Below are 10,569 nucleotides of genomic sequence, written 5' to 3' on the forward strand. Positions count from 1 at the left end.
TTATATGAAGTGCTGTAGTGCAACCAGAGGAAGTCTTATTTATTACCTTTTTTTTCGCATTTACTCTAAATGAAAGTGCGTTGAACACAGTAACTCTTACACTCACACACACAAACACACTCCTTCATACAGTACATGCTATATCTATATCATGCTATATCCTCAGGTGTTAATGGCTCCTTAAGGATATCAGTATCTGGAACTCCCAACTAGTCAGTCAGAACTGATGAAGCCTCTTGGATAAGAGGTGGAACGTCTGCAAGGAACTCAAGCAAGTCCAGTTGCTGCGATAAATCCACAAAAATAACAACGACCTAGATGACTCAGAATCTTCACAGACAAATATGGAACCGAGTTATAAATGCTGTTCAGGTGGATTTCAGGTGGTTTTTTTTTCGAAAGATAAACTATCAAATGTACTGTAGTTTTTAGACTATTGAGCGCACCTGAATATAAGCCGCACCCACTAACTTTAAAAAGAAACCACATTTTGTACGTGTCCACATTGTAACATGAGATATTTACACAGAAAGATTTTTTAACTTTTAATTAAATACGTACTGGTAACACACACAAATACGTAAATGCTTTTTTCTGAACAGTGCCTGAAACACGGCTGGTTAAAAAATAAAAACTACAGCAGGCTACCAGGAGAAGTCATCGATGCTATCTTCATCTTCCTCCTGCACTAAAACCACTAAAGTCGTCTTCTTCAGTGTCACAATTGAAGAGAATTACTTTGTCACGCACTTCCTCAGTCTCTGTTTCGTTGTCGCTCTCATAATTCATAAAAATCCATAAATTAGCTGCGTCATTGTTTAAGCAGCAGTGTTCAAAGCGTGTGATAAAAGTAGCGGCTCATAGTCCAGAATTTACGGTAACTTTAATTTCCTATGACACATGGCCTTCTAACTCTATCCCAATGTACAGGTGATGTTTCTGAGTTCTCTCTACTTCCAGCTGTGCTGTTTCCATAGAGCTACAGGGTTTNGCAGTTTGATGGACGTTTGTCTGCTTCTGCTGTTTGTCCAGTGGAATGCAAAGTCCTGCACCTCTGTGGAAGCAGCACAACCGTGACTAGAAGGAGGTGGAAATCGAAAATCTCTTATATGCAGTATGACATAGTTATAATGCCATAAATCATGAGAAAAGATGAAAAAACTAAAGTGGAATTTCTTTGGTTATATTTTGCCCACATGTGTTCTCATGACTACACTAAGAAAAATAGTGACTGTACATATTATTGGTATTTTATGACTTAATTTCTAAACTTGCCTCCAAACATCTTCCATCTGCTCTGTGTCAACACATCCTGCAGTTCAGCCGAGTTCAGCTGAAAAGTCCCTGAATTTTTGTTACACTACTGTTGGTGGCTGTTGAGCCATTAAAGTTAAAGTCATTAAAGTTGTGCCAAAAAGCACAGAATTACTTAAAGTAACCTTTTTTAAAAATTATTATTATTATTATTTTTTACAAAACCCCATTACTACGAGTGCTTATTTATGACTTAAGCTTAAAATGACTTATTTGTGACATGTCGAAAAAGTTTTTTTTAAATGAAATATGTCAATTTCAAGCTCAATTTTTCATTACAATGTAAAATCCTGCAGCAGCTCAACTATGACTAGAAGTAGAGAGAACTCAGATAATGTCTTTTGTGCAGTATGCCTCATTTTAAATGCCATAAAGAAGGAAAGAAAAAGATAAAACTTGAATTTGTGGGCGGCTGTGGCTCAGGTGGCAGAGCGAGTCGGTCAGTGATTGGAAGGTCGATGGTTGATTCCGCCCTGTAACCTGTCATGGTAGTTGTGTCCTTGGTCAAGACACTTCACCCACCTTGCCTGGTGTGAATGCATATGAATGGATTGTTTGAGGTGGTGGTTGGAGGGGCAGAATGGCAGCCACGCCCCCGTCAGTCTGCCCCGGGGCAGCTGTGGCTCCAGTCGTAGCTTAATGAATAATTGACAGTGTAAAGCGACTTTGAGTATCTAGAAAAGCGCTGTATAAATCTGATCAATTATTATTGTCATTTGTTTGAATAATCATTTTACTAGTTGTTGGCTTAAAAAAAAAAAAAAAAAAAAAAAAGGAATCAATGTGTACATTTTCCCAGATGTCCACAGGTGCTCCCAGTATCAGGGAGGAACAATGGCTCCTCATGCTTTAGATATTTTACTTTTCCAATTTTACAACCTCTAAAGTTCACATTTTTTACATTGCTCTGCACATCAGCTCTAGAGAGACGTTTCATGCTGAATGTATCTTCCATCAACTTGCAACTTGTTACGATGCATGTGGTTTTTGAGCCATGCTGCATTTATTTTTTTAATCGAGTATGTTTTATTATTTCCTGCATGTCAGACGTTATTACAAGATTCATTCCAGGACCATCAGACAGTTGAGAATCTGTCTTTTCATTTTTTACAGTTTTAGGCTGATGAATGTTGCTGTTTTAGCAACTTTTTAAAAGATAAGATGNACAGAGATTTTTTTTAGTTGCAGGACTTTAAAGTTCAGTGAAAAATGAGCCCATAGTGAGGAAAAAAAGCCCAGAAGCAGAGAATTAACCTCAAAATGTCAGAAAACAAAGAAAAAAAATGCTATCCGCAGAACACAGAGTGCAAATTCTCAGGTAGTAAGAAGACTTCATCGAGTTTAATTTGATATTGATGATATTAGCAATGTGCTATTTCTAAGGTAGATCGTTTTTGTATAAGAAGTTCTTAAATTAAACCTCCTCAATAGACTACAGCACATCCAAAACTCTGCCGCCCGCCTCCTCACCCACACCTGTTCCTGAGACCACATCACCCCTGTCCTTCAACACCTTCACTGGCTTCCCATCCCATACCGCATCAAACTCAAACTCCTTCTACTCACCCACAAAGCGCTCCATAACCAGGCCCCGTCTTACCTCAGAGACATGTTCCACCCCCACACCCCTTCCCTCCGCTCCGCTAATTCCAACCTCCTGATCGTTCCCAGGACCAAGCACTGAACCTGGGGGGGACAGGGCCTTCTCTGTCGCCGCCCCAACTCTCTCCCACAACATATTCGTTACACCACAGACCCAGTAATATTCAAATCTAAATTAAAACTCACCTGTTCCGCTCTGCTTTTCCCACCTCGGCCTTTATCTTGATATTTAGTGTTGTTTTTATCTGCTTGCTGTATTTCTGTGTTGTCTACTTTTGTATTAGTTGATTATTGCTTTCATCCTGTGAAGCGTCATTGAGTTCTATACAAATAAAATGAATTATTATTATTATTATTATTATGATTAAATTAGATGTGACGTTAGCTTTCAAAAAGCTTAAAGTGATACAGAATTGATAATAATTTTAATTAAATTATTTTTTATCATAGTTCCAGTACAAAGCATGAAACTGCTGCACAGAGACTTTACATCAACCTTCAAATAGTCGACCTTTTACATACACAGTGCCTATGGAGCATACCAATGCATTCTCTGAAGGGGGTGTGAACTCCATAATTTACAGTGTAAAATTGTTTAACTATGCTTTTATGAACCCTTTAAATTAATCTGTCTGGTGTTAATTCCTTTTTATTTCCAATGATTTTCCAGTTATTGGGTAAAACTTAAGAGTGTGAGACACCCCCATTTCCAGTTACACACTTGGTTGTACCCATGAAACTAATGTAACTGAGAGAAACTAAACGTGGAGAGAAAACATGTGGTTGCACATTACAAGATGCACACAGGCAGTAAAATTAGCAGCAGTTTTTTAGTGTTTCAGGCTTTTCCCCACGATTCTGTACAGAGATTGTTCCAAATTGAAAGCTGCAGACACACAGATCACAAATCAGCTTTCATGTCTTTTGCTTGTTTTCCTTCTCCCTCGTATCATACGCTGTCTCCTACACTTGTCTGTCTACTAACACACAGAGCAGCATGTTGATGCAGCTGCACACATCATTAGTGACGTTTTTCTGGGGTCATCAGGTGTTTGAGGTCTTTGAACACCACCCAGGCCACCCAGCAGGGGTAGATCGACCCTGGCTTGTGTCCAGCTTGTGTCCTATTGCACAACACATCTGCAACAGTGTGGTCATTAATGTGACTCGGGCAGATCTGAAGCGTGTTAGATGAATGTCTGAAGCCGTGATGTTGCTCGGGTGTCACTGGATGGAGCTCTGCAGAAACACGAATAAACCCCCTGAAGTCCAGTTCGTCAGATTGTTTCCTTTGACTTTAACAAATTCCTGCAGTTTCACGCCCGGCAGCAGCAGCAGAAACGATGAATGCTCCTGTAAATTGAGAGCGATGTGCACATTTATTCACGCGGCGCCGCAGCTGTAACTTCATTAACACGGGATCTGATAGTGAGTTCAGTTCAGCTGTTCCACACAGATTTCAGGTTTAAAAGGTGGAATTGTTCGTATTAAAGCTTCTCTGGGACATGATTTAATATGATAAGCCTGTGATAAGTTGTGCTATGAAACTGGAACTTTTCAGCAGCTTAAATAAAAGTTTGATTAAAGAGACGACACATTTGCACAGTACAATTAAAATATACAGCTTTTATTCTTAGAAAAACACAACACGCTACAGATATGCAGATATATTTAAATGCAAAATACATTAATTTAGATGTTTTTGGACAAAAAAAGTTTAGATTACAAATAGCTACAGCTTTTTGTTTTTAACCTGACTTTTGCATTTGTTCTGACATATTTTCTGTTTGTAGTTAATTAGATAATAGTTGGCAATGTGTTGTAGAGTCTGCAAATTGCAACCCTTTGTAGAGAAAACTAATTTTCCAGATTTACATGATGTGAAATTTTGAATTCCTTCTTTTAAGATGCTGGTTGCTGTTTTGTCTTTGATGCATGAAGAGTTCATTTGCAAAAACCGAGAACTCCATCTTCACAAACCTTCAGAAAACCCACTTCTCCATCGTCTAGCTGAGACAATATCAATCAAACTTAAGTTATCTCTATTTCTACTGAGTCACATCCACTCAACTTCAGTTCGATTGATATCAACTCAAGCAAACAACAAAAAAAGATGTTTTCTGAAAATCTACAAAAATGGAGTTATCTGTTTTTGCAAATGAACTCTTCAAATGTAGAAAGTCATACTGAGACTTGATTTCTTTGAAGACTAATTTATAAAAACTAAGCTGAGTGAAGCTGTCAAAACCAGATAGATTGTTTCTGTCTTTCAGAATGCACCAGTTTTACCACCAGACAGGATTTTTGTTCATTATTTCAGATTTTTTTTGATTGTGTTTGGATACAAGGTGTCTAAGGTCGATGGTGATGCTGTAGCCTATACAAGAACTTAATTTCCCTCCTCTATTTCTTCATTTCCTGTCTTCACTGAGCCCTGTTTTCTGATGCAGAAACACATAGAAGTGGCTTTGATTATGTTGCATCTGCTACTGAATCCATCCAGTTGGGTTTTCTGCCGTGCTCCTTGGTGGCTGTGCCGGTGCATAAATGACTGCATCGTCTGCGTAAAGTTGACGGCCGGCCGCTGGGCAGCTTGTAGGCTGCTCATTTACAAACAGACTGATTAAAAAGAATAACATTTCTTGGTCAACTCTCAAACATTGCTCTGTAATATGATATATAACCAAAAATCACTTGTTTAGAAATACCAAATGTAGACAACGTTTAGCACCGTGCTGCAGGATTAGCACGAAAGGATCATTATTTCTTTAACGAGGCTTCAGCATTATCAATAGAAACAGTCTGACCTCTTCACAGCAGTTTGCTTTGTGGGTCACGAGGTCAGGAGATTACTCTCCCTGCATAAAGGCATAGAACAGATTAAGGCTGCTGTTCTTCCAGTGGAAACTCAACAAAAGCTTTTACAGACTCTCACAATATCAGATGGGGGAAGGAATGAAAGGCCAGTGGAAAACCTTGATGGCCCTGAAACTGAATGTGGATAATAACAGACAGAGAGTGACTCTTTTCACTGGATAAGTACGTTAGTGTTGCAGAACGTTTTTCCACATGTAGGTGTTGTTCGTTCCTGTTCCTGAAGCTTTTATTGAAGCGCTTCTTCCATTATTCGTGCTGAAATTGGGGTTAGCTGTTAAATAAGTAACTGTTGATGAACTGGCTGATATGATCTGCACTTTATTCAAGGGTCTAATCTTTAGAGGTTTATTTAAGCTAACTCCAGTCCTATTACGTAATTATAACTCTGAAATATACTTTTCTGCATAATAACATGCTTATCTTAATAAAAGAAAATGCCCTGACAGCTCTGATGTAGCTCAGGATTCATCTATACAGGATTTAATTCCACATTATAAATCTATGTGGAACAGCTGACCTGTCAGATGTGCAGAAGAACGTAGGACCTAATTTACCGTCAGATCCTGTGTTAATGGAGTTAAACCTGCTGTGCCACACGCATAAATGCGCGTGTCGCTCTTAATTTAAAGAAGCACTTATCGTTTCTGCTGCTCTGGGATGCTGCAGGTATTTATTAAAGTCAAAGGAAAGAAGCTGACACACAACAGATCTCGTCATGTTTCTGCAGAAACGGTGACAATTGAGGAAAGCTGATATCTGATATATTAAAGATCTGCCCGAGTCCCGTTAATAGCTGGATGTTTGCAGATGTGTCAATATGTGATGTAATAGATGCCCTGGTTGACCCAAAACACTCAATAAAATCCAGTAACTCACTGATTATGTGTCCAACTGCATCAACATGATGTATGTATAGATAGCATCGATGGTCTGTGATATGAAAGAGAAGCAAAACAGGAAATAGACGCACAAACTGAGGTTTTGAACTCTGCAGTTTTCATTCTGGTTGGATTTCTGTGCAGAAATGTGAAGAAAATCTCCACCTGTATTGTCTGTATGTGTCGTATAGTGTACAGCAGATTGGTATTTATTTAGTTTTAGGGGCGTTTTGGACCAATGAGGTGTTGACAGGCGTCTTAGCTGAAATGTTTGGTTTATTGACAATATGTTGAAGTCTTACGTGACAATCGTTGTTTTATCTGTTTAACTGCTTAAGACCCGAGTTCTTGTTTGGTATGCATTTTTTNAATCAGTCATCTGTCGGGTGGTCTGTGTGCAAACCAGCGGGCTTTATGTCCCAAAACCCTGAGATTAGAACCGTCGCTGGAATAAAGAGACGCTGACGGCAGCATTAGGAGCATTAAATGTGTATTAAATATTGTAAATGATCATCCCTGGAGGGAATATTGAGCTCAAACGTTTGGTTTTCAGTGTAATAAAAGTCCAAATTACAGTTTTTTGAGTAGACTAAAAGATCTTTTTTTCTGTTTTCTTAGTGTTTTCTCTCCCAGTGTCTTGAATGCATAAATGTTTTTCTGATTATACTGCCAGCACATGTGGTCCATGAGGTGGACAGAAACAGCTCCTGGAAAGCAGACCCCTTCATGGATCCTTTTTTTTTTTAACTAACTTTCCACCTTTTTTGCAGAACATCGTGCGAGGCTGCAGCGTTCTGTTGGACCCCGGCACCTCTGGACTCTGGCGGGCTCTGGCTCAGAGTCAGAACCACCTGGCGGGCGGCGGTCCGGCCGAGCTGACGGATCTGCTGGAGCAGTACGCCCAGAACCTGGCCCAGAACATGAAGCTCACCTACCTCAACCCCGTGGCCCTGATCGCTCCCAACATAGGTGAGCGCCGCTGCACACACACTCTAACTAATCAGAGGCCGTCAAAGCGAATGAGACAGTAATGAAATCTTAATCTTTACAGACGATTTGTTGCAGTTTTCTCATAATACTGTAAATAATTGCTGTGAAATCAGCTCGAATGAGTCATTGTGAAGCGGGAGATGAACAGCGCTAATTCAGACCGTGATGATGGCGCAGCCGGAGTGTTGGCAGCAGCACACAGGAATGAATTTCACACTCCCACACAGACACGGCAGCTAATGCGTTCAGCGCATGCACAAAAGCCCCGCGGCACTGTAACACTGGCCAACATACATCATTTAGATTTACAGATGCCAAAAATACACACCGTCACACACACGCTCAGAGTAACACACAGCATTACGACACACACACACACACACACACACGGTGTGACGGGCTGCAGTGTAACATAACTGAGCACCAAGGCTCATTAACCCTCTGAACTCCGAGCAGTTTCTGGGTGTTTTTTATTCTCCTGTCACATTTTTATTCACTGTGGACTCATCTCTTTTTCTTTTTTTTTTACTGTAATATAAAATCCTGCACCTTTATGGAAACAGCACAACCGTGACCAGAAGTAGAGAGAACTCATGAATGTCTCTGTACAGTATGACACAGTGACAAAGACATAAACCACAAGAATTTCTTCCTGCAGCATTAGGGGTATTAGGGGTTGCCTGGTGGGGAAAAAAACAGTAGCTAAATGAGTGTAATTTAATTTTAAAAGTGTACAGTAATTAAACGGTCTGCTGTAGGAATAGCTTGTTGCCAATATCAGCCTTTATACAGCATACAGCAGCAAAATAGGATTTAAAAACATGTTTATATATCAGAAAATTAAATTCTGTAAAAGCGTCATGCTTTGAAATATTTTAAGCTTAATCCTTTGAACCTCAAGCAGTTTCTGAGTGTTTTTTTGTTGTTTTTTTGCTCCTTTCACATTTTTACGGAACTCCTGAGTGGCCATAGAGAAAAAAACAAAAAAAACAAAAACGTGGTACCGAGATAGTAACCCGTTACCATGCTTTATTATTTTTGTGGCCATGAGTTAAATTATCTCGTTGCCTCGCGTTATTAACTTGAGGTAACGACTTACTGTCTCGTTTCCACGCATTATATTTTTTCCACTAATCCCACTTTCAGAGTTCAGTAAAGTTGAAAAGATATTCAAAGATTCAAACTTCCAGCATCAGTAACTCCAGAGCGAATCAAATGGCACGTCTTTCTCACAACCAACAATCGACCAAAATCAGCTTGTTTCCCAAAATGAGACGTCCTCCGTTCTTTATGAATTACATAACAAAGGAAATGCTTTGAGAAAAACTCAATAACATTTATATGAAGTGCTGTAGTGCAACCAGAGGAAGTCTTATTTATTACCTTTTTTTAGCATTTACTGTAAATGAAAGTGCGTTGAACACAGTAACTTTTACACTCACACAAACAAACAAACTCCTTTATACAGTACATGCTACATCCATATCATACTGTATCCTCAGGTGTTAATGGCTCCTTAAGGATATCAGTATCTGGAACTCCCAACTAGTCAGTCAGACCTGATGAAGCCTGTTGGATGAGAGGTGGAACGTCTTCAAGGAACTCAAGTTGCTACGATTAATCCACGAGTAAATGTTATATCTAGTGTCTGACATTCAACAGTTGCACATTTTGCTCTTTTCGACCTTCCTGTGCTGAAGATCCTGCTAAACAATCTGCACCACGTCCAGCAAGAAGAGGCGTTGAAACAGCAACAGCAGCAGCTTTGGCGGGGATGAAGCCGGCCACAATGAATTTCACACTCGGTTAATGCTCTTAGCTACACGCGCAGATTGAATTCCTTTGGAACGCCGTTCGCCCAAAAACTCATGAAACTCATCAAAGTCACCAGCTGCTGAATCTCCTCGCCTCGCCGAGCTTCCTCCAGAGCGGTTTGGTAACGCAGCTAATCTCAGACGTGAAGGAAAAAGTACAAAGTTATCTCGGCCAGCGTGAACCGGCTGCTCGCTTTCTAACTGCTGTGGCTTCGTCCAAAATACTGCAAAGTGACTGTAAATACAAAACTCCTACACACACAAACACAGACAATTTCCAACAAATCTGATTGGATGGATGACATGGGGAAGGATGTGGATAAACCCGACACGCCCATCTGTTGGCCTCCAATAGATGAGCTCCTTCTAGGGTGTTTTTTAAAGCTGTTGTTGTCGGTTTTTATGGAGCTTAATTGCCAAATTCTCAATATAATTTCACCAATAAACCAGTAGAATCATCCAGACAAACACTCTTTGCACGTTTTGCACGTCTATTACGGTGAATGATTTCTCTCTTCGCTGCGTATCGAGTGCCGGTCCACTTGTGCTCGCCGGGTCAAGTGTTTACTCATTATCGAACACTTCACATTGACTGTGTGTTTCCTGTTCGCCACCTCATTTTTTTTTCTGATATCACGATTATTCTCTCTTTCACAGTGGGCTATGTATTGGATTTTCATAATAAAAGTCCCAGAGGAAAAGAAATTATTTACTGGCGCAGCTACTTTTTCTTTTTTAGTTTCCCTTTTTGAAAATTGTTGTGTTTTTGAGTCGAAGAGAAGAAAACTGCACCGCTAGCAGTAAAATGAACAAAATTGTGAAGTGGTGTTTGTGTGAATGTAAATTAAAAATGTAGAAAATGTCATGAAATATGCATTTAATGTAGTTTTTTTTTCACAATACTGGTATCACATGTGGACAAATACCGAAGACATGCAACTTTTGTTTTTTTTATTATTATTATTATTTATGGCATTAGAACTGTGTCATATTGCACACACAGAGATTTTTTTTAGTTGCAGGACTTTAAAGTTCAGTGAAAAATGAGCCCATAGTGAGGAAAAAAAGCCCAGAAGCAGAGAATTAACCTCAAA

The 10,569-nt window shown here is 39.6% G+C and overlaps 1 protein-coding gene across 1 annotated transcript in view; it reads left to right on the plus strand.

The window, feature by feature from the left end:
• The window catches only part of celsr3 (cadherin, EGF LAG seven-pass G-type receptor 3), a 200,095-nt gene that overhangs the window by 146,473 nt on the left and 43,053 nt on the right, over positions 1-10,569 (plus strand). Inside the window, exon 20 of the mRNA XM_008284729.1 lies at positions 7,442-7,640. Coding sequence (XP_008282951.1) covers positions 7,442-7,640 — 199 coding nt within the window. The remainder of the gene's footprint in view (positions 1-7,441; positions 7,641-10,569) is intronic.

The sequence above is a fragment of the Stegastes partitus genome, unplaced genomic scaffold (assembly GCF_000690725.1).
Source record: "Stegastes partitus isolate 25-593 unplaced genomic scaffold, Stegastes_partitus-1.0.2 Scaffold369, whole genome shotgun sequence".
Classification (NCBI taxonomy): domain Eukaryota; kingdom Metazoa; phylum Chordata; class Actinopteri; family Pomacentridae; genus Stegastes; species Stegastes partitus.